The following is a 25,068-nucleotide window of genomic DNA, read 5'->3' on the forward strand; positions in this document are numbered from 1 at the left end:
TAACACTATCCTCTGCCCCAGCAACTTTATCTCAAGATTTGATGTATACACTAACACCAGTTAGTATGTCAGTTAGCGGTGACTTCCCAGAGATTACGATCAATTTGCACAGAAATGACCTCAATGAGTTGAAAAGAAGAACTAGCCTGACTGTTTCAAATACCACCACATACATTTCCATATCAAGTTTTGCCATCAATGATACATTCGGTAATCCTATCACTGAAATACTGCTCTCAGATGCCTTACCAGTCACTAAATTCACTGAAGACACTATACCAGCAGTGTTTGAAATGTTTGAGCTCGATTTGGACCAAGGGACAATCACACTCTTCATTGACGAAACTGTCAATACATCTACTTTGATTACCACTGGTATCACTCTTCTTTCTAGCTCCACACAACCAGCACCCGAAAGTTACCAGTTAGAATTTGTTCATGACAATGTGACTGCACCCTCTAACATTATCACCATCACATTAGCCAATAATGACTTGAATGAAATAAAAGTCCGACAAGTTGATTCACAAACCATTGAAGATATGAATGGAAATCTTATCACACCCTCACCGATCGTACGGATAAGGGTAAATGGTTTCACTGAAGATACTACACCACCTGAGCTATTGACATTCAATATCGACATGGATAGTGGTGAGCTAAGGATCAACTTTAACGAGGCCATTTTGAGCAGCAGTCTCCAGTTTAACCATTTCGCTCTCATCAACAACGAGACATTTGTTCCCACGCCTGTTGACCCTGACGACCAGCACCAACTAACTGGAGGCACTTTGTTGTCTGGTAATGGCCCTGAGATAGCATTTCGTTTCAGTATTGAAGACTTGAATGAGATCAAAAGAAAGGATATGTGCACACGAGCATTGGGTAGAGAAGATTGTTACATTGTATTCCGATCTGCTGCTGTTCAAGACATGAACATAAATAATATCGATGGATGCCGACAAGTAGATGCCTAGCTGAACATGAACCCTAAAACAGACTTATATATATTGATAGAGCTAGAACTTGTAGCATGTAGCAATAGTGACGTTATAAGTTTTATGACCATACAATTTATAATGTGCTTGTAATTATATTGGTATTATAATCGTAAGAAGTTTATGAGTACCAGTATATATACCATGTACTACTATACCTCGATCATAGAATGGTGTGAGATAGTCTATTAGCTGTATATATAGGAGTACATAATTCAAACCGTCAAAACTGATTGACACATAGTAATAAGTAATGTGTAATACTTTAAGGGTATATGGTCAGATCTAGACTCTCTTGTCACTAGCTCGATAGCACTAGGTCAATAGGGGGCTGTCTGCTGATGACTTAATTGCCCCCCCCCCCCCAATGCACATGCTGGCTGATCTTGGAGAGAAAGAAAAAAATCTTGGAGAGCGAACGACAGTCTGCACCCTGATCCATCCCATGGTGGTTCTGTAGGGCTGATCCCATTTGTAAACAGGCCAATTTCTTGTAGGTGGAGGTAGCAGTACGTCCAAGGCCCCCAGTGCTTGGCAGGATGAGAGGAGTGAATTAAGGTAGAGTTTTTATATATATCTCTGATTCTTTGTTCTTTTTTATGTTTTCGTGCTAGGTTGTGGAAAGTTGGTGCTGCCTGTTTGCAGGGGCCTACAGGTTGAATACTCTCTGCTTCCCCAAAAAAGCATCTGCTGGCACCATCTTGCATTGTGTGTTGGCAGATGCACCCGAAAGAATTAATTTCGCCACTAATTGTGGCAAACTTTTGATTGGCCATGAAGTCTCCTTGTCAGTCGCTTTTTTTTTTTTTTTTTTTTTTTTGTCAGTCGCGCTAGTTTGCGCATGTGTAGTGGTACAAGACACTCACAAGGTACTCACCTACAAGATGGCTAGAATCACAGCTCCCGAATTGGAGCAGTTCATAGTCGCTACAGTTGAGTTGACTGGACGTGTACTAGGAGCAGGTGCTTATGGTAGTGTGGAGGAGGTGGAGATACCTGGAGCAACCGTAGCTGCCAAGAAATTGCACCAACAGCTTGTCAACCTGGGCTCTCCACGACAGGTAGATCTAGATCTATCTGATCTATATCTGTTTTTATAGCTACTAGCGCTATTCAGGCTGATTTTCCCCCACAGGTTGAGAAATGGGTGACTGATTTCGTGGAGGAGTGTAAGCTGATGAGCCAGCTCCGTCACCCTCACGTAGTACAGTTCCTGGGGGTGAGCTATCTCCCTGGAGCCCAACTCCCCGTCCTACTGATGGAGAAGCTACAAACCAGCCTTGACAACCTTCTAGAAACCAGCCCCAACATTCCTATTGACTTCAAAGTGCACCTTCTGACGGGGACTGGCCGAGGGGTGGTCTATCTGCACAGCCGCACTCCACCCATTGCCCATCGTGATCTGTCCGCCAAGAACATTCTAGTTGATAACGGTCTCAATGCCAAGATAGCAGACTTGGGTGTTTCTAGGATTGTGAACATTCAGCCTGGCCGGCTAGCTGCCTCGATGACTCAAATGCCAGGCACTGGTGTGTACATGCCACCAGAGGCAGCTCAAGAGGAAGGGGTCACACGATACAACACTGCCATAGACATATTTTCCTTTGGTGTGGTATCTCTCTTCACACTGACACAAACCTTCCCCAAAGATCTCAAACCTGCAACATATCATGATCCAGTTACTAGGAGGATTGTTGGCCGATCAGAAATCGAACGCCGTGAAGAGTACATAATGCCAATGAAAACAGCTCTTGGTGAGACCCACCCCCTAGTCCAGTTGACCCTCGCTTGCCTGGAGTATGTATCTAAAGATCGACCATCTGCTGTGGTGGTGTTGAGAGGATTGGAGGAGGTTGGAACAACACTCCCTCAGAACTGCACCCAGACCAAGCTGGAACTGATTCAACAGGTTTCTGTGATGGAAGAAGAGATACAGCATAAACAAGCTCAAATTGACGCAAACAAAGCACTCCACCTGGAGGAAATTGAACAAAGGGATGTTGGAATCAATCAACTTCAGAGAGAAATTTTTGAAATATCATGTCAATTAAATGCAAAAGATGCTCAAAACACTCGATTACAAGCATCTAACGATCGTCTTCAAGCTGAGAAACGAGAGCAAGTTCGTGGACTGGAAGAACTGACCACTCTCCAACAAGAGCAGTTGGAAGTTCAACGCAGAGAAATTGATAATCTCTCCAGTTCAGTACAGATACAGCCTCTGGAGGATACACCCAAGGGCTCAGGACAGAGAGAGGTGACTATTGTGTGAGAGGGGAGTGTAGATATGTCTTGCCTTGTAGAAATAACATGGTTGAAGTGCTTTAATTGACATGTATGTCTTGCCTTGTAGAAACAACATGGTTGAAGTGTTTTAATTTTAATTAACATGTTTTAACTACCATACATTTGCTGGACTGGGATAACAATTTAGGTGTGGCATTATAATGCGGCAATAACACAGTCTTGTTTGCACCATTCCTTCTAATTATAGTGTTGTCAACAATTCTATTTTTATAGACAACCACAAACAAATCCACAAGGGCTGTTACAACCACAAACAAACCCATAAGAGCTGTTGATTCGAGCACTGGAAACGAATTGCTACCACACAAGTCAGCCACGCTACAACCAACTGTTCCTACTGCCATTACTTTCATCTGGATAAGATGCAAGAACATACCAGAGGAGATGATTGCGTTCGATCAACCTGTGGCTAGCAACGGGAAGCTGTACATTAGAGGCTGGAGTAACGGGACTAGGACTGTGCTAGTGTACACACCAGATCAGGAGAGCTGGGGTAAGCTGCCTCCTCCAGTGATGCACTTCACCATAGCAACACTGAGAGGTCGACTACTAGTGGTCGGAGGTGAGGACAAGTCTACTCATGAGAAAACGAATACCATCCTAATGGGTCCAGTCACTTCCCCACATGCCAAATGCATTAACTTTTCCAAAAGTTATTGTATATCAGAACCATCTGATCGTTATCAGTGGATATGACTCAAACGACACTAAGATAGCTGAAGTGAACATTCTGAACACAAGCAACAAATGGATCACAGCCGAACCACTTCCCAGCACTGATGATGACTACAGCACTTGCCTAATTCGAGACACACTGTATCTTGTAGGTCAAGAAACTAAGAAAGTGTTTCGAGCTCATGTGCCCTCCCTCATATCACAAGCCAGTTCTGGCATGTGGGAATCTGTCACAAGTGTGCCATTCTATTGGTCGTCTCCCATTGCCATTTGCAACACCCTCCTGACAGTGGGGGGTAGTGTTAAAGAGCGAGGAGGTAACGCTATCTCAAACATCCATCTGTACGATCCCACTAAAGACCAGTGGACACAATGTGGTGACCTTCCCGAGGAAATGTACTGTTGTCATTGCATTGAATTATCTGGCAAACTGTATGTACTTGGTGGTGGAATTGGTTTCACCCCTATCAGTTCTGTGTACACATCAATTACACATGCGATGCACTTGTAGTTAGAATTCCTTGTGATATAAATTTTTTATTGGGGCGAGCGAAGCGAGTCCCTATCTAGTCTTCAACGTTGTGATTCTGTCTGTCTGTCTCTGTATGTATTTTTGCAATTTTGTCTGTGTGTGTATGTGTGCACATGGACCGGTGTCATAAAATTTTGGGCCCCCCCCCGGGCCTAGAATTTTAAAATTTTAAAAATTTTGGGCCCCGCCTAGAATATTAACAGTTTAGGCACCCCAGGGGTCCAAACTGTTAACATTCTAGGCCCCCCCTCTTCTGCTATCCTTTTCTGCACAAAGTCAAAGAGATATAATAATATGGTAAGGTTAGCTCTATTAGTTGACAAAGCATCAAAGAGACTGCATGCATGCAAAGACTCTGTATCAAAGTAGCAAAAATGTTTGCATTATTATTCTATCATGGAATTCAAAGTGAAGGAAGATTTACCTTTTAAGTTACTCATGCTTTACCTATAAGAGTTAAATACTTTGATGCAGCTCTGAAATGTTGGATCTGCCTGTAAGACAATCGATGTTGTTGCATAGCTATTGCCATAATTATTTGCAACTTCATGCTTACTTTCTCAGCCAAATTTCAGGACAAAAAAGTATAAAGCACACAATTTCAGTGCAAGGACAACAATTCATATCTTCCTCCATGTTTTCCTATACATAGAAGATGTAAATTGTTGTGGGGATGCTCCAATAGCATCACTGGCTCAGCTCTCAAGTAATGTGGAATCATAGATAGAAGTCAAGCGAGAAACTGTTGTATCATGGTGGAATCACAATAGCAGTTTCCTTTCGGGACAAGGATAATCTTGGACAGTCCTGACCAATTCGGGACAGTTGGCACCTATGTGCTTCGTGCTGCATGAGGCCTGATTCATAGAATGACATGGTGCAGTGTGCTGGCTGTGAGACCAGTGGTATACTACTGTACATGCATGAAATGTGTGTGTGTGAGGAGAGCTGCATTCAGTAACTGGCACTGCATAGACTGTGAAGACCATAGAAGATGTATTGGTGTATTGAGAATGCACTGTCACATAATGTTACCGCTGTTGTGCTGTTAATGGGGGGCCTAAAATTTTAAGAGGGGGCCTAAAATGTTAAAATTCTAGGCTCGGGGTGGGCCCAATCTCATGGGGGGCCTAAAATTTTACGACACCGGCACGATATTTGTTTTTTGTACTTGTGACCTTTTACCAACTTTTAGGTGAAAGCTGTGCATGGGCACAAGAGCTAGCTAACAATCAGATGAAGGCTCAGACAAGACACAGAGACTCTTGAAGCTACAAGCACGCCTACAGCAGGTCAGAGCAACTCAGATGGAGACCTTCTGAGCCTGAGATCACACAGGCACGCCTGCAGGAGGTAACAGCAGCTTACTTGCCATGTTTTACTTACAAGTCTTGTGTTTTTTGATAATAAACCTGCTAGCTCGACAGGACAACACAGAGACCAGACACTACGACATCTCAGATGGAGGCACCTTTTTACAACATTAACAGGTTAGAGCAGCTTTTACTTGCCAAGAATTGTTCACAGTACATGGTAATACTTGTTTATTTAATGCCTTGTAGACTATAAACCGGAGTCCAGCAAGAAACAGTACATTGTGATAATATCTCCTTCCTCCAGTCCTAACCTTCTCCTCCTTATAAGTTTTACAGACACATCTTTCCCTATGTTGTGTAAAATGTTGGGCCATATTTATTATTGATAACATGATAAACTTTCACTCATAGATATACGTTTCACTATGATTGGATGCAACTTTGGGGTTAGAGCAGTTCAAGAAGGGCTGCCTTGTTTAATAGATGAACTGGAATCTATCATCCTGTATGCTGATGTTCCTGGGCTGGCTATCACCATTGTAAAGTAGACATGCAACTGCATGGGCCACATTCATGTGTGCTTTCTTGTACTTGAGTCCAGAAGGAGTTGTTGTGGTAACCTTCATTTTCCAGACTTCCTGTTAGGCTGTCACCCAGTTCTTTTGCTGTATTAAATGGCTAGCATAGAAATCGTATAACCCATGCAGATGCACAATTCGCGCACGCTCGCCCTAAACATGCTCTGCATGCTTCTAGTACATGTATATGTGCATAATTATGTACGATAATTCGGTTTTAAGACTCATGATTCTTTACCAACTTCTACGTGATTGTTGGTGCATGCACACAATAACCAGGAGCTTTGAGGAGATGGGACACAGAGCTCTTGGCAACATCAGAACGCTTGAAGCAGATCAGAGCAGCTCAGATGAACCATCGTGAGGTCACACAGCCACCTGCAACAGCTCACAGCATCTGACTCGTCTACTACCTCAAGTAATTCATCATCATTGTTTTCATTGGCTACAAGCTGATACATTTCCCGGCCATTGTTTGCTCGTCGAAGTCTGGTGTCTGTACGAACAGCTCCTACGCTCCTTATGATGTCCTCCATTTTCAGCCATGTATTGCTCTTCTTGAGTACGAATTGGTAAAAATGGTAGCAGAGTGTTATTGCAAAGATGATACAGTATATAGCCATCGAAGTATTGGCTAGTGCTGACTGATCTTTCAAGGTATCTTTGACATAGGAGGTGCCAAATGCTAGAAAAGCAACATTGAGTAGATAGAGAGTTTCGAGGGAATCACAGAATTTGTTTTTGTACAAACGATTATTCAATTTCCATCCGATCATCCCAACAGATAGAACCCCGGAACATAATAATAGAGAGGTGTCTGGATCGTGCATGGCAGCTACTACATTATGAGCAATCATTGTCAAAAGAAGCAGTCCCACCCAGTAGCGATGTTTGGGAGTGAATGGAGCACGGTACACATCCATGAAACCATCGTATTTCACATTTTTAGTCCACTTCATGAGCTTCCAGTTTGAGCAGCGAGTAAACCATTGTCCAAAGAAGAGTAGTACAGTGTACAATCCACCAGCAATGAGGATTATGGGCTATACCTTGGTATAAAAAGTCACAATTCATGAATATAATTAAACTTCTATAATGAGGGTATAGGCATCAATATTATGGTTACATTCCATTCCAATAAGTGTACGTACGCATGGAGTGTAACATATAATTATGTCACTACTGTAACAACTGTAACACCAGTCACCACTGTAACAACTGTAACACATGTCACCACTGTAACAACTGTAACATCTGTCAACATTGTAACAACTGTAACAATTGTAACAACTGTAACAACTGTAACACTTGTCACCACTGTAACGCTAGTCACCACTGTAACAAGTGTAACATCTGTCAACACTGTAACAACTGTAACACATGTCACCAATGCAACACATGTCACCACTGTAACGCTAGTCACCACTGTAACAACTGTAACATCTGTCAACACTGTAACAACTGTAACACATGTCACCAATGCAACACATGTCACCACTGTAACAACTGTAACACTAGTCACCACTGTAACACATGTCACCACTGTAACGCTAGTCACCACTGTAACAACTGTAACACTAGTCACAACTGTAACAACTGTAACACTTATCACCACTGTAACAACTGTAACACATGTCACCAATGCAACACATGTCACCACTGTAACGCTAGTCACCACTGTAACAACTGTAACACATGTCACCACTGTAACAACTGTAACATCTGTCAGCACTGTAACAATTGTAACAACTGTAACAACTGTAACACCAGTCACCACTGTAACAACTGTAACGCTAGTCACCACTGTAACAACTGTAACACTTGTCACCACTGTAACACTAGTCACAAGTGTAACAACTGTAACACTTGTCACCACTGTAACAACTGTAACACCAGTCACCACTGTAACAACTGTAACACCAGTCACCACTGTAACAACTGTAACACTTGTCACCACTGTAACACTAGTCACAACTGTAACAACTGTAACACTTGTCACCACTATAACAACTGTAACACATGTCACCAATGCAACACATGTCACCACTGTAACGCTAGTCACCAATGCAACACACGTCACCACTGTAACAACTGTAACACCAGCCACCACTGTAACACCAGTCACAACTGTAACAACTGTAGCACTTGTAACACTAGTCACAAATGTAACAACTGTCAACTGTAACACATGTCACCAATGCAACACATGTCACCACTGTAACAACTGTAACGCTAGTCACCACTGTAACAACTGTAACACTTGTCACCACTGTAACACTAGTAACAACTGTAACAACTGTAACACCAGTCACCACTGTAACAACTGTAACACTTGTCACCACTGTAACACTAGTCACAAGTGTAACAACTGTAACACTTGTCACCACTGTAACAACTGTAACACCAGTCACCACTGTAACAACTGTAACACTTGTCACCACTGTAACACTAGTCACAACTGTAACAACTGTAACACTTGTCACCACTGTAACAACTGTAACACATGTCACCAATGCAACACATGTCACCACTGTAACGCTAGTCACCAATGCAACACACGTCACCACTGTAACAACTGTAACACCAGCCACCACTGTAACACCAGTCACAACTGTAACAACTGTAGCACTTGTAACACTAGTCACAAATGTAACAACTGTCAACTGTAACACATGTCACCAATGCAACACATGTCACCACTGTAACAACTGTAACACTAGTCACCACTGTAACAACTGTAACATCTGTCACCACTGTAACAACTGTAACACATGTCACCAATGCAACACACGTCACTACTGTAACACTTTAGTCTGGCACCACTATAGACTATAAGTACTATAAGAACTAGTGTTACAGTTGTTGCATGTGTTACAGTGGTGACATGTGTTACAGTGGTGGCATGTTGTTACAGTTGTGACTAGTGTTACAGTTGTTACAGTGGTGACTGGTGTTACAGTTGTTACAGTTGTGACTAGTGCTACAGTTGTTAGAGTGGTGACTAGCGTTACAGTTGTTACAGTTGTGACAAGTGTTACAGTTGTTACAGTGGTGACTAGCGTTACAGTTGTTACAGTTGTGACTAGTGTTACAGTTGTTAGAGTGGTGACTAGCGTTACAGTTGTTACAGTTGTGACAAGTGTTACAGTTGTTAGAGTGGTGACTAGCGTTACAGTTGTTACAGTTGTGACTAGTGTTACAGTTGTTACAGTGGTGACAAGTGTTACAATTGTTACAGTGGTGACTAGTGTTACAGTTGTGACTAGTGTTACAGTTGTTACAGTGGTGACTAGCGTTACAGTTGTTACAGTTGTGACTAGTGTTACAGTTGTTACAGTGGTGACAAGTGTTACAATTGTTACAGTGGTGACTAGTGTTACAGTGGTGACAAGTGTTACAGTTGTTACAGTGGTGACAAGTGTTACAGTTGTTACAGTGGTGACTAGGTGACTAGTGTTACAGTTGTTAGAGTGGTGACTAGCGTTACAGTTGTTACAGTTGTGACTAGTGTTACAGTTGTTAGAGTGGTGACTAGCGTTACAGTTGTTACAGTTGTGACTAGTGTTACAGTTGTTACAGTGGTGACAAGTGTTACAATTGTTACAGTGGTGACTAGTGTTACAGTTGTGACTAGTGTTACAGTTGTTACAGTGGTGACTAGCGTTACAGTTGTTACAGTTGTGACTAGTGTTACAGTTGTTACAGTGGTGACAAGTGTTACAATTGTTACAGTGGTGACTAGTGTTATAGTGGTGACAAGTGTTACAGTTGTTACAGTGGTGACAAGTGTTACAGTTGTTACAGTGGTGACTAGCGTTACAGTTGTTACAGTGGTGACTAGTGTTACAGTTGTTACTTACAGTTGTGACAAGTGTTACAGTCGTTACAGTGGTGACATGTGTTACAGTTGTGACTAGTGTTACAGTTGTTACAGTGGTGACAAGTGTTACAATTGTTACAGTGGTGACTAGTGTTACAGTGGTGACAAGTGTTACAGTTGTTACAGTGGTGACTAGCGTTACAGTTGTTACAGTTGTGACAAGTGTACAGTTGTTACAGTAGTCAAGTGTTACAGTTGTGACATGTGTTACAGTTGTTACAGCTGTGACTAGTGTTACAGTTGTTACAGTAGTCAAGTGTTACAGTTGTTACAGTTGTGACTAGTGTTACAGTGGTGACAAGTGTTACAGTTGTTACAGTGGTGACTAGCGTTACAGTTGTTACAGTTGTTATAGTGGTGACAAGTGTTACAGTCGTTACAGTTGTGACTAGTGTTACAGTTGTTACTGTGGTGACAAGTGTTACAGTTGTTACAGTTGTTACAGTGGTGATAAGTGTTACCAGTTGTTACAGTGGTGACTAGCGTTACAGTGGTGACAAGTGTTACAGTTGTTACAGTTGTTACAGTGGTGACTAGCGTTACAGTTGTTACAGTTGTTACAGTGGTGAGTTGTGACTAGCGTTACAGTGGTGACTGGTGTTACAGTTGTTGCAGTTGTTACAGTGGTGATTGATGTTACATTGGTTACAGTAGTGACATAATTATATGTTACACTTAATTATGTGGAATGGAATGTAACCATAATATTGATGACATTATAGAGGCTTAATTATATTCATGAATTGTGACTTTTTATACCAAGGTATAGCCGGATTATGGCAGCGACAATAAATCGAAGATTGTGATCTGAAGTGAAGTATTGCACATTGCCGTCATACAACCAAACAATATCACTTGAATTACTAGGAAAATCCAAGATCTTGGTTGAACCATTTGGATAATCCAATACCCTGTATTGTAGAGCAGCAATGATAAACCGTAAAAGTTTGGAATAAGAGAGTAGGATGAGTGTGCCTAACGCAGCAACTGGGTTTCTATTTGAGAGGAGCTTTGCAAATGAGCTAAAGTACTTGCTCAAAATTATTATTACAAACATGAGAAGAAACAGGTAAACTGGGAAGACAAGTTGAAGGAGCACCTTTGCTTGAGAGTTCATTCCATTGTAAAAACATGTTTCAATACCTAAATCAAGATTCACCCACGATATGAAAACTGTCAAAGCGTTATGAAAAGGTAAGAAAATCGATTGACTTGCAGCTAGTATATTAGTGTAGCAGATCAGCCCATGGATAGTGCCTGTGGCTATGGTAAAGTTGAAAAGGAGAATAAATGCAACTAGTAATATGCCTGCCAGAGCGAACGGAATTAGTAGAAGAAGGTAAATGTTTGAGCACTGTTCGCATCTTGACGTACCCAACACAAGACTGAAATTTGATTTACATTCTCCACATAATACCCCACTTCGATTGAAGGCACACTGTCTATCAGGGCTGCTTAGGCTTATGTTGACTGGTCTTTGTACACAATAGTCAAATGTACACTTACTAACAACATATCCTGTTCGGTTGGTGGTATTAGTGACTCCTATCCATATATTGCTATTACTTTCCAATGCTATAGTTCCATTTTCCTCAGAACAGTTTTTTATCTTGTATTCTTGTTGCAAGAATGGATCACAGTCACATTTGCACTCAATTGAGAACGGAATTGGCTTGAGTCCGATGGGGCATGTGCAGGAGAGAAAAGAGACACTATAAATTTGTTTTGAAATTCCCAAATTGATGCATGGACCCTCGGCATAGAGTTCCACTTGAGCAGAGCTGTCTTGTGAGAATACATTGTATTCTATTTTTGTGCACTGATTGCCAACTTTTTGTTCAGCCTGTCCTTCTTTGAGACGACCAACTCCACTCTCAGTGATGACAGAGCTTCGAATTGTAGCATTCACTGGATTTCCAACTTGGTCTACGGCCATAACACTTATTGTGGACTTTTGTCCCTTTCTAACAGAAATGAACTGCGTGGTGGTGTTACAAACTTGTACTCTAACAGCCTCCGAAGCTATTGATGAAAAAAGCACAGTATTGTTCAAGTACTCAAATCCATTGTCTGATAAAGAGAGTTCGGCTGATACATCCATCGTACACCTGTCTAACAGACCTCCGTAAATATCTGCTCCTGACTTGGAAGCTGTGTTGTTAGCCAAAAATGTGTTGCAATAGTTTTTTCTGCTCTTCAAGCATCCCGACAAATTAAACAATGTCACATCAGCCAAAATCTGTAGAAAATCTATATCAATCCCATATAGACTAAGAGTTTGAATAAAGCATTGACTTTGTGTCACCTCTCCTGTAGTAGTTATATCATCTCCTCTACATGCACCACTTTCGGTACTGTCAGCTACAAATATCCCCCCTCCATACATCAGAGCTGTGTTATCGTAAATTTCCAGCTTGACCAGTATTTTACCAAGTTTTAACTCCACTTCTTGTTTCAGAACATATATCTTGGAACTTTGTTGTAGATACATTCCACCTCCACTGTTGTTTGCTGAGTTTAACTTGATGTGGACGTATGCGTGAGTAAAAACTTTGATGTTTGAAGCGAGTGCATAAATACCTCCACCGAGTTGAGCTTCATTTCGATCTATAGTACTCACGGATAGTTCAATTTCCATGAAAATACATGTACACAGGGTGAGCTGATTATTTAATTCACAACCAGTGATAACCTTTGGATCAAATTCGATTTCACTTGAGTACGCATAAATTCCACCACCATTTTGTGCTGTGTTATAAGAAATCTCTATGGGATAGTAAACAAAGAGTGTGCTCTCTCTCAGAAACACACCTCCTCCAAAGGTAGCTGTATTGTTAGTAATGATCACTCCTTCTGCATTGATATAGATTTGACTCTGGACTGCTCTGTTGGCTCCACCCTGCACACCATGATTGTTACTGAGAGTCGCGGCTCCATTGAACTCCACTCGACTGCTTAAAGCATGAACAGGATTTTTATTGTTGCTAACGTTGTTAATTCCTGTAAACAACAGATTAGAACCCACTGCGTAAATGACATCTTCACCCTTTAAATTGTCAGTTATGCTTGTATTATTAAATGTCAAAGTTGAGATAGCAACAACCATCACTCCACCTTGTTGGGTGGCACTGTTGCTTGTAAACACAGAGTCAGAAATAATCACAGTGCCATTAATAATAAAAATTACTCCACCAACTTTGGCACTGTTATTTTTAAGCATGCTTTTGGAGATAGATATATTTCCACTATATATAAAAACCGCTCCACCAACAGTGTTAGTTCCTCCACTCTCGACTACAGCTTTATTGTCCGTTATAGTACAATTTAAAATCGATACATTACCCCAGACATTTCCAATCACTCCACCAAAGGCTGCACTGTTGTTTGATAGCTCACTATAGGATATCGATAACTCTCCATATAAACCAAACATCACTCCACCTGATAATTTAGCATTATTGTACGCCAGCTTAGAGTTGTGAATGGACACACTACTTTTGGAGGCGTAAATTGCTGCACCAGCAATACCAGCAATGTTGTTATGTAGCTCACAGTAGTGAATGGACACACTATTTGTGTTGGCATAAACTGCTCCACCATAGTAATCAGCAACGTTGTTAAGTAGTTCACAGTTTTTAATGGACACACTACTTGTGACGGTTAAAATTGCTCCACCAATGTCAGCAATGTTGTTTGTTAGCTCACAGTTGTAAATAGACATACTGCCTTCGTTGGCATAAATTGCTCCACCAAGTTCAAAAGCGCTATTATCAGTAAATTTGCAAAAACTGATAGTCATGTGTACAGTAGCCACGTTCACTGCTCCACCAACATAAGCACTGTGGTTTGTTAGCTCACTGTTGTAAATGGAAACACTACCTACGTTGGCGTAAATTGCTCCACCAATACCAGCACTGTTGTTAAACAGCTCACAATTGTAAATAGACACACTACCTGTGACGGCGTTAATTGCTCCTCCACCACCAAACTGAGCACTGTTGTTAAGTAGCTCGCAGTTGTAAATAGACACACTACTAGTGTCCGCGTAAATTGCTCCACCCCCACTGTTAGCAATGTTGTTAAATAGCTTACAGTTGTAAATGGACAGACTACTTGTGTCGGCATAAATTGCTCCACCAAGATCAGCACTGTTGTTTGTTATTAGCTCACAGTTGTAAATAGACACACTACTATTGAAGGCGTAAATTGCTCCACCATATTTAGCACTGTTGTTAGGTAGCTCACAGTTGTAAATGTTTGTGTCAGTGTAAATTGCTCCACCAATAAAGTCAGCACTGTTGTTTAGTATCTCACATTTGTAAACAGATACACTACCTCCGTCAGCATAAATTGCTCCGCCAATTTCAGCACTGTTGTTTGTTAGCTCACAGTTGTGTATAGACACACTGCCTACGTCGGCATAATTAATTGCTCCACCAGCTATAGAAGCGCTATTATTTATAAAATCGCAAAAACTGATAGTCACATTTTTAGAGACCATGTCCACTGCTCCACCATATGCAGCAGAATTGGAATTGAACCTTGAATCGTTAATAACGGATTGAGTTGATTTAATGTGAACTGCACCACCATCATTACTGAAGAAGTTGCTCTTTTCAATGTACACATTATCAGCTTCAACATGCAATGCTCTGTTAGTGCCAGTGTTGCTCACAAAGAGAACTTGTTCGATCATCACAGTTACCGTACCAGTGATCAGGAGTGTGCAACTTTCCAACTTCAGCAATTTTAAGTATACCGAGAAACATTCAGTAATTAATACTTTTCCAAAACTGTACATGTTTAAAATAGTTTCACCACTTTCTCCAGTGAAATGCAAACCTTTGATACTCAATAATTTCTTGATGCTGGATAGATGCATACTACCAGTTTTGTTAAATTTTATAGTAGAATTTTGGCCTGCAATAAGCACCGTCTTGAAATTACCAACGAAAAGCAATTCATTTAACACGTGATCTCCAGGTAGAAAGTTCAAGGTGAGGTTGTCTCCACCTGATAACAGGTCTGTTTGAACAAGCTGCTCAAGAGTGGAACAAGTTCCATTTTGATGGCGCTGACACAAGTCGATAGTATTCACCGGTACAATGTGATATCGGTTGCCACTGGAGACAGTAGCTATTGACAAGACCACAAACAGCCAGCTGTGCATACTCCCGTGAAAGTGCTAGTAAAAAGAAAATAATATGCCATGCTACATTTCGTGAAGCATGCAGAAAAATGTTGTAAAAGACATCCAAAATAATGGTTATGCACAATATAGGCAGCTCCATTAAATTAACACATATTGATGTTAGCTAGCGAGCACAGTGTTAGACTTACTTATTGTATAAAACTGCACTTTTATATTCCAGGGTTTACATAGACCACAAAAACATAATATTATGTCAGTACAGTGAACACAGCGCACAAATCGATACAGCAGTATAGTCTAAGAGTAGAAGTGATATAGAAACTCTTCACAGAACCTTTTATATATAATTATAGTATATCTTTGCACCATGACACTAGCTATTAATAACACTGGCCAGTTTGTCCAGAGTAATCTATACATGCATTTCCTTGGTAGTTTAAGATGTCTATATATATTATACATGTGTACGCTGTTAAAAATGGGTAGAGCTATACAATAGCTTGCACTTTGAGTGCTATGCCACGTCTGTAACTGCTATGTAAGTGTTATAGAGTAATCTACATGCACTTCCTAGTTTTCAGGGTATTTTAAGTAGATTATATATATATAATTATACATGTACACTGTTAAAATGGGTAGCAGTGCACCTTGAATGCTATGACAACACTCACCTAATGGTGCTATCATATCAGCACTACAGGTGTGCAATCGTAACAGCTATTATAAGTCTAAATGGCATACGCCCGCTATAACTCCCAGGGCTCTATGATTATACACATTTCCCTATACTAGATCTAGTTGCGATTGCAATTTGTATGTACAATTGTTAGTACAATGGTTAATAAGAGGGATTGGAAACGGAAACGGTTCATGTGATATTTTACATTGAAGTCTACGAGTGGCTCTGGGACAATCCATGTATCTCACAACTCCCGCGAACACCCCGGAAATTCGTTGTGTCTATACAATGCATGCATCTTAAAGCGATACTCCCATCACTGAATCACATGCTTTCTGATGGTGAGAATCATTTGAAAATATGGTCTCAATTGTCATGAAGTAGCTATAGTCGAGGTACACAGAGCGCCTCTTTGAATGCTTGTGTTCCTATATTTATTATGCATGGTGTACCTATGATAAGGTGAGTAGTTGCTATAGTTGTGTTTATATATCAGCAGAGCTGCACCCATTACGGCGATTACACCAAGTGATTACATCCATTACGGCGATTACATACATTATGGTGATTACGGTGATTACACTCATTACGGTGATTACACTCATGACGGTGATTACACTCATTACGATGATTACATACATTACAGTGATTATACCCATTACGACGATTACACAATGACATCACTGCATTCTCTTAGTGCTTTCACTTTCTAGATACACTTTACATGAGCCCACTACCGTGATTTTGCCTGCATGCAGCAAAATAAAAATGTATAAATAGTAGCTTTATGTTATGTAGCTTGGCATCAGCACTATTAATATTAATTTTCACACTATTAATTTTCACAGACTTCCTTTCTCTGGAATAACGTACAGCGCGCTTGTAGTAAAAAGCATGCCAGCTCAGCACATTTTTACTACGGAAGTAAAACAATTATAATTATGATGTCAGAGACCAAAATGAAATTAATCATGGGCAACCCATAAAATATCTTGATCTACCTGAAGATTTGGCAAACGAAACTATCAAAGAGAGATGAAACTCTTTACAGCTCTATTGTTCATTCTGCTGAACTCTGCAGTGGTATCTGCTATTACAGAGCCTAACTGTATTGTAAAACATGGTGAGATCATCAAATTCATCATCATAACAGATATAGTCAGTCTGCATGATGTGCATTTTATTGATCTTGGATCTTGCTATATAGTTAGTTCACTTCTTTACCATTCAGTTCATTTTTCTGATGTTCAATTGCCTGTTAAGTCTAATCAGTGGAGTAGATCTATCTAATAGTTTATCCTCGCTGCTGCAGGTGAAACATGCATTGGGCATCAGATCGGATCTTTTGAGCAAGGAATGTCAATCGATGAGGTCCTTGAAGGACTCCGAGAGAGATTCTGTGGCTGCATTCATATCCGTGGAAGTGTTCTAATCAGTATGAGAAACTTTAACGCCATGAGACAACTCAACAGCGATGACTTCAATATGTTCTACCGTTTGGAGCAAGTTTCTGGAGCTGTTCAATTTCTTGGTATCCCAGATACCAGTGACATTATTCTGCCTAACTTGCGTATCATACGTGCTGAAGAGTTAGTTGTTGGTCAATTCTCCCTCTTGGTGCAAGATTCCATTATAGGGAGACTTATTCTACCAAAGTTAACCCAGATCACAAAAGGAAACGTCATTTTTCAAAATACAGGCAGTCTGTGCAACTACCTCACCGTTCGTTGGAGTGATATTATCGATGGTGGTGGTACCTTGATGGACGGCACGGGAACGTGCAGTTCTATGGCGGCCATCGATCCAGCGTGTAAGTTAAATTATTACCGCAGTTTTGAGCTAGTCCATTTACAGATCAGTGATCAGTGATTCATTAAATTTTGCATGTGGGGCATTTCCCGTGCTTCCGTTGCTAAAGCATTTGTATCTTCATGCCGACCAGTTGTCTAGTGTATTTCCATAATCCTTGATTGTTTGGGCTTGTAACAATGGTTTGCTTATAATAGTAAGCAGAAGGAACAAGTTCTATACATTACTTTATAGTATAGTTCAAAGACAAAAGTAACTAGTTATGTAAGCGCATGCATGGCATGGGTAGGCAGTAAGTACCTAAAATGGTGGTAGCATTAATTTTAGTCATAATTAAAATGAGCTTGGAATTTAACATGTCTCGGTCAATTTGAGAGGTGCTCTGTGTTCTCCTCATAAGTCAGAAATGGCTGATATTGAGAGTGTAGAGTACATATATGTGGGGCATTCGTCGGTTGTGAGGGAGGAGGTATGTACATTGGCAATGTGATGCTATATTAATAGTGCGTCTAATTTGATTAATACAATAGACATAACAAATTACACTCACACTAAAGCACTCAGTCTGTGCAAATTCAAAATTATACTGAGCTAATTGCATCGTATATTGAAAGTCTGTGTTTAACATGAAATATTTCCCACCTACTACACTTTTTCCATGTAGTCTAGTGGGGTTTAACTGTCATAAATTGGCACCTCAGGGCTACAAGGGAAAATATGGCTCATAAATTGGCACCTCAAGCATATGCAGTAAAAATAAATTAATGGTGTTTTCGATGAATGAAAATAATGTCTTGCATGAGAAACAAAATGTCATAAATGAAAACATAGAGACAGAGGGTGTAGTCTGTAGACTAGTTCATCAAAAATTCTGCTGTGTGCTTGCAGAAGGAGCTGCTTTAGAGACACTCTGAGAGAGGGCTAGGGCTCAGGCTGAGCCTTGCTCACTAGCACTAGTACTGCACGCACTGCACTAGGCCTGTTCAGCTTCTGTATTTAAATAAAAAGAAGCCAGTTTAGTAATAATATAGGAGTGGCTATTTTAAGCTTACCTTTGCTTGCCTACTAGCCTGGCATAGCTGAAGAGAGCTGGTCTAGACACCGTCTAGAGCTAGCTGTGTTGTTTCTTCTGGCTGGTTGCTGCGCAGTAAGTGGAGGGAGGGGCTGACTAATTGAACAGAGAGGGGGAGTGGCTCTGTACCGTTAGCTTTGAGGGAGTGGCTGGCTGCTCATATTCTGTCCAGGCTGCGCAAGGATTCGAGTGTGGACAGCAGCCCTGGTGTGAACGAGCTATCTTTTCCTAGTTGTTTTCTTGTTTGAATAGTGTTGCTATGTGGTAGTCATGCAGCTTGATGCATAGCAACCAGTCAGCCAATCAGATGGGACATATATCAATTAATGCACAGTACCTCGGGGTTTATGACAGTAAACCACACCTCCCCCTCGGGCTTACACCCTCGTAGTCGGGAGGTTTACTGTCATAAACCCCTCTACACTGTACATTAACTAATACTTGATTTGATTTTTAGCTTGTACCTACAATTTATTGTTGATATGCAAATACGTTACCATTAACTGTTGTGTGCTACTTCATTTTCAGTATTGCCTGATTGCGGAGGATGTGGCTCTGGTCATTGCTGGTCTGAAGAGTACTGTCAAACATGTGAGTACCTACACTGTTACATGCACACACACCATTGCAGTGAGCCTATGTGTATTAGCGGTCACCCTGCACGGGCATGCAGATTCTAGCAGTGGCTGTAATAAGAATGAATTAGCCAGATTTCCGGCTATACCTTGGTATAAAAAGTCACAATTCATGAATATAATTAAGCCTCTATAATGACATCAATATTATGGTTACATTCCATTCCACATAATTAAGTGTAACATATAATTATGTCACTACTGTAACCAATGTAACATCAATCACCACTGTAACAACTGCAACAACTGTAACACCAGTCACCACTGTAAAGCTAGTCACAACTCACCACTGTAACAACTGTAACAACTGTAACGCTAGTCACCACTGTAACAACTGTAACAACTGTAACACTTGTCACCACTGTAACGCTAGTCACCACTATAACAACTGGTAAAACTTGTCACCACTTTAACAACTGTAACAACTGTAACACTTGTCACCACAGTAACAACTGTAACACTAGTCACAACTGTAACGACTGTAACACTTGTCACCACTATAACAACTGTAACAACTGTAACGCTAGTCACCACTGTAACAACTGTAACACTTGTCACCACTGTAACACTAGTCACAACTGTAACAACTGTAACACTTGACTACTGTAACAACTGTAACACTAGTCACAGCTGTAACAACTGTAACACATGAACACTTGTCACCACTGTAACAACTGTAACAACTGTAACACTTGTCACCACAGTAACAACTGTAACACTAGTCACAACTGTAACGACTGTAACACTTGTCACCACTATAACAACTGTAACAACTGTAACGCTAGTCACCACTGTAACAACTGTAACACTTGTCACCACTGTAACACTAGTCACAACTGTAACAACTGTAACACTTGACTACTGTAACAACTGTAACACTAGTCACAGCTGTAACAACTGTAACAACTGTAACACTTGTCACCACTGTAACACATGTCACAACTGTAACAACTGTAACACTTGACTACTGTAACAACTGTAACACTTGTCACAACTGTAACAACTGTAACGCTAGTCACCACTGTAACAACTGTAACACTTGTCACCACTCTAACAACTGTAACACTAGTCACAACTGTAACAACTGTAACGCTAGTCACCACTGTAACAACTGTAACACTTGTCACCACTGTAACACTAGTCACCACTGTAACAATTGTAACACTTGTCACAACTGTAACAACTGTAACACTTGTCACCACTGTAACACTAGTCACCACTGTAACAATTGTAACACTTGTCACCACTGTAACACTAGTCACAGCTATAACAACTGTAACACATGTCACCACTGTAACGACTGTAACACTTGTCACAACTGTAACAACTGTAACACTAGTCACCACTGTAACAACTGTAACGCTAGTCACCACTGTAACAACTGTAACACTAGTCACCACTGTAACAATTGTAACACTTGTCACCACTGTAACAACTGTAACACTAGTCACAACTGTAACAACTGTAACGCTAGTCACCACTGTAACAACTGTAACACTAGTCACAACTGTAACACTAGTCACCACTGTAACAATTGTAACACTTGTCACCACTGTAACAACTGTAACACTAGTCACAACTGTAACAACTGTAACGCTAGTCACCACTCTAACAACTGTAACACTTGTCACAACTGTAACAACTGTAACGCTAGTCACCACTCTAACAACTGTAACACTAGTCACAACTGTAACAACTGTAACGCTAGTCACCACTCTAACAACTGTAACACTAGTCACAACTGTAACAACTGTAATCCTAGTCACCACTCTAACAACTGTAACAACTGTAATGCTAGTCACCACTGTAACAACTGTAACACTTGTCACAACTGTAACAACTGTAACGCTAGTCACCACTGTAACAACTGTAACACTTGTCACAACTGTAACAACTGTAACGCTAGTCACCACTCTAACAACTGTAACACTAGTCACAACTGTAGCAACTGTAACACCAGTCACCACTGTAACAACTGTAACACTAGTCACAACTGTAACAACATGCCACCACTGTAACATCTGTAACGCTAGTCACAACTGTAACACTTGTCACCACTGTAACACATGCAACAACTGTAACACTAGTTCTTATAGTACTTATAGTCTATAGTGGTGCCAAAGTAAAGTGTTACAGTAGTGACGTGTGTTGCATTGGTGACATGTGTTACAGTTGTTACAGTGGTGACAGATGTTACAGTTGTTACAGTGGTGACTAGTGTTACAGTTGTTACAGTGGTGACATGTGTTGCATTGGTGACATGTGTTACAGTTGACAGTTGTTACATTTGTGACTAGTGTTACAAGTGCTACAGTTGTTACAGTTGTGACTGGTATTACAGTGGTGGCTGGTGTTACAGTTGTTACAGTGGTGACGTGTGTTGCATTGGTGACTAGCGTTACAGTGGTGACATGTGTTGCATTGGTGACATGTGTTACAGTTGTTACAGTGGTGACAAGTGTTACAGTTGTTACAGTTGTGACTAGTGTTACAGTGGTGACAAGTGTTACAGTTGTTACAGTGGTGACTGGTGTTACAGTTGTTACAGTTGTGACTAGTGTTACAGTTGTTACAGTTGTTACTAGTGTTACAGTGGTGACAAGTGTTACAGTTGTTACAGTGGTGACTGGTGTTACAGTTGTTACAGTTGTTACTAGTGTTACAGTGGTGACAAGTGTTACAGTTGTTACAGTGGTGACTAGCGTTACAGTTGTTACAGTGGTGACTGGTGTTACAGTTGTTACAGTTGTTACAATTGTTACAGTGCTGACAGATGTTACAGTTGTTACAGTGGTGACATGTGTTACAGTTGTTACAGTGGTGACTAGCGTTACAGTGGTGACATGTGTTGCATTGGTGACATGTGTTACAGTTGTTACAGTGGTGACAAGTGTTACAGTTGTTACAGTTGTGACTAGTGTTACAGTTGTTACAGTGGTGACTAGCGTTACAGTGGTGACATGTGTTACAGTGGTGACAAGTGTTACAGTTGTTACAGTGGTGACTGGTGTTACAGTTGTTACAGTGGTGACTGGTGTTACAGTTGTTACAGTGGTAACATGTGTTGCATTGGTGACATGTGTTACAGTTGTTACAGTGTTGACAGATGTTACACTTGTTACAGTGGTGACTAGCGTTACAGTGGTGACATGTGTTGCATTGGTGACATGTGTTACAGTTGTTACAGTGGTGACAAGTGCTACAGTTGTTACAGTTGTGACTGGTGTTACAGTTGTTACAGTGGTGACTGGTGTTACAGTTGTTACAGTGGTGACATGTGTTGCATTGGTGACATGTGTTACAGTTGTTACAGTGTTGACAGATGTTACACTTGTTACAGTGGTGACTAGCGTTACAGTGGTGACAAGTGTTACAGTTGTTACAGTTGTTACAATCGTTACAGTTGTTACAATGTTGACAGATGTCACAGTTGTTACAGTGATGACATGTGTTACAGTTGTTACAGTGGTGACTGGTGTTACAGTTGTTACAGTAGTGACATAATTATATGTTACACTCCATGCGTACGTACACTTATTGGAATGGAATGTAACCATAATATTGATGCCTATACCCTCATTATAGAGGTTTAATTATATTCATGAATTGTGACTTTTTATACCAAGGTATAGCCAGATTTCCTTACTCAGGAGCAGCAGGAATCAGTACATGAAATACCTGAGTGTATATTTATTCCAGTGAAAAGGTGGCCTGCAAGTGCTAACACAGGTTGCTTTGGGGCCTAACGTGATATAATAGAGTGTATTATTAATATGACACGGAGAGTAATAATCTGGTGCACTACAGTCAACGAGTTTCACTGTATATACTCGTTCAGTTATCGGGTACAGCAATGCTACGAACTAATTGATAACCTGTCCAGCTGAGGCTCCCCATTGAGCACTGAGGTACCGTAGCACCTTCTCTGTCACTAGCTGCATCCCTTGTGCCGGATATTAACTTAATTGGTTCTATCGTGTCAAATTATGTGTTGTCTGTCTATTTACATTCCATTCCCATTACATGCTAACGAAATTTTGTCGTTGTTGTTATACGTTAAAGTGATGGAATCTCGATTACAATATAATGGCAGCCATTTGATGACTGTATAGTTTTGCACTAGTTCTGTGCTATACATCCTAGGATTAGGCCGGTGCAATTATAGGCTCATGCATTAGGTGTACAAATGTACTTAAACAGTAAGTAGCCCTAATCCCAGTAGCACTTTACTGGAGAGAGATTTTGACTATATATAGGGTGGGCCATGCAGATGTACTAATTAGCTACACTCTACAATGTAATTAAGCACTTGAGCACTCACCACTATATATATCCAACGTACTCCCCCTCACAACATACACCTCGTCACACCACACACAATCGCACAATCCCCCCACACCCACACACACCCACACACACACACACACACACACACACACACACACACACAGTGACAAAAGACTGCAATGGTTGTAGTGAGGACCGGTGCTACACTGTGGACGAGAGTGCCTCCACTAAACAATGCTGCAACTCTCACTGTGCTGCCGGCTGTGACGGACCCACCGCCACTCACTGCTTTGTAAGTTATTCCTATGGTATAAATAACTAGCGTACGTTGTGAAGCAGCTACATCAGTTTCTGTTGCTGCTACCGATTGAATGATTTGGTAGGAACTTGAACTAGACTCGTTCCCTCAGCAACGGAATGCATAAAATACCTTTAAACTACGTGTTTTGCTTTCTTGAACTACCATTTAGTACTGTGTATTATGACATACTTCTTAGTTTGGCAAGGCTGATGGAATTTAGTTTTCGTGCATACATGATTCTTCTTAATTGCAAATGGCCCCTATGTTTTGCTAGCTATAGCAATAGCGCCAAGCAGTTGTTGACTTGTTACCATAATACTGTAATTAAAGGGCTGCTACATAGAGGGAATTCTTGGCCAAAGGTTTGGCCTCCTCTTCAATTTCTCCTAACATAGAGTTTGTCAGTGCACTTAAGTTACTTTGATGACTTCTCTCAAAAGGAACTTTCTAATTCAAAACAGGAATGTGGTAGAAGACTGAGCTGGTATGCGTATGCCTCAATAAGTACGTCTGTGTGTGTGTGTGTGTGATCCTTACGTGTGTGTGTGTGTGGGCAGTTCTACTTTGTTTACATTTTTATTGGTTTTCCCAATTATGCTTGCTTACAGTTGCTGTGATCAGATGTTCAACATTCCATATACTCTTTGTGTGTTCTATGGTTTGGGTTGACAAATATTAATCTAATCAAAATAAGTGAATATCTCTATCCTGAGAGGTTTCGGAAAATCAGAGAACCATAATAATAATGGCACAGATGTATGACCTTAACATTTTCTACGCTGTTTTGAACAAAAATTATACGAAGTTTTAAAATGTACGCATGCATTAGTGCAGTGTTATTATTGAT

General features: G+C 40.7%; 3 protein-coding genes across 7 annotated transcripts in view; 2 read left to right on the forward strand and 1 right to left on the reverse strand.

Moving 5' to 3' along the window:
• Positions 1–1,843: 1,843 nt before the first annotated feature.
• On the forward strand, positions 1,844–4,582 carry LOC135336889 (probable serine/threonine-protein kinase drkD). Its single transcript, XM_064532757.1, has 3 exons — positions 1,844–2,059; positions 2,134–3,255; positions 3,519–4,582. The coding sequence occupies exons 1-3, from the start codon at positions 1,883–1,885 to the stop codon at positions 3,999–4,001; spliced, it is 1,782 nt and encodes a 593-aa protein (XP_064388827.1). The 5' UTR covers positions 1,844–1,882; the 3' UTR covers positions 4,002–4,582.
• Positions 4,583–5,696: 1,114 nt separating this feature from the next.
• LOC135337317 (epidermal growth factor receptor-like) overlaps positions 5,697–25,068 on the forward strand; it is a 30,549-nt gene continuing 11,177 nt past the window's right edge. For 3 of the 5 annotated variants that reach the window (XR_010395057.1, XM_064533235.1, XM_064533238.1), the window contains exons 1-4: positions 17,085–17,240; positions 17,430–17,927; positions 19,527–19,589; positions 24,085–24,212. Coding sequence is in view for 4 of the 5 variants with exons in the window: in XM_064533235.1 (XP_064389305.1) it covers positions 17,153–17,240; positions 17,430–17,927; positions 19,527–19,589; positions 24,085–24,212 (777 nt within the window). In the remaining variant the exon portion in view is untranslated. Of the gene's footprint in view, positions 5,866–5,931; positions 6,003–17,083; positions 17,241–17,429; positions 17,928–19,526; positions 19,590–24,084; positions 24,213–25,068 lie in introns of those variants that run through there. The other 2 variants (XM_064533237.1, XM_064533236.1) reach the window with 2 other exon arrangements.
• Positions 10,412–15,916, reverse strand: LOC135337316 (uncharacterized). Its single transcript, XM_064533234.1, has 2 exons — positions 15,627–15,916; positions 10,412–15,471 (listed from the first exon to the last, which is right to left on the reverse strand). The coding sequence occupies exon 2, from the start codon at positions 15,454–15,456 to the stop codon at positions 11,023–11,025; it is 4,434 nt and encodes a 1,477-aa protein (XP_064389304.1). The 5' UTR covers positions 15,457–15,471; positions 15,627–15,916; the 3' UTR covers positions 10,412–11,022.

The sequence above is a fragment of the Halichondria panicea genome, chromosome 6, assembly GCF_963675165.1.
Source record: "Halichondria panicea chromosome 6, odHalPani1.1, whole genome shotgun sequence".
Classification (NCBI taxonomy): Eukaryota; Metazoa; Porifera; class Demospongiae; order Suberitida; family Halichondriidae; genus Halichondria; species Halichondria panicea.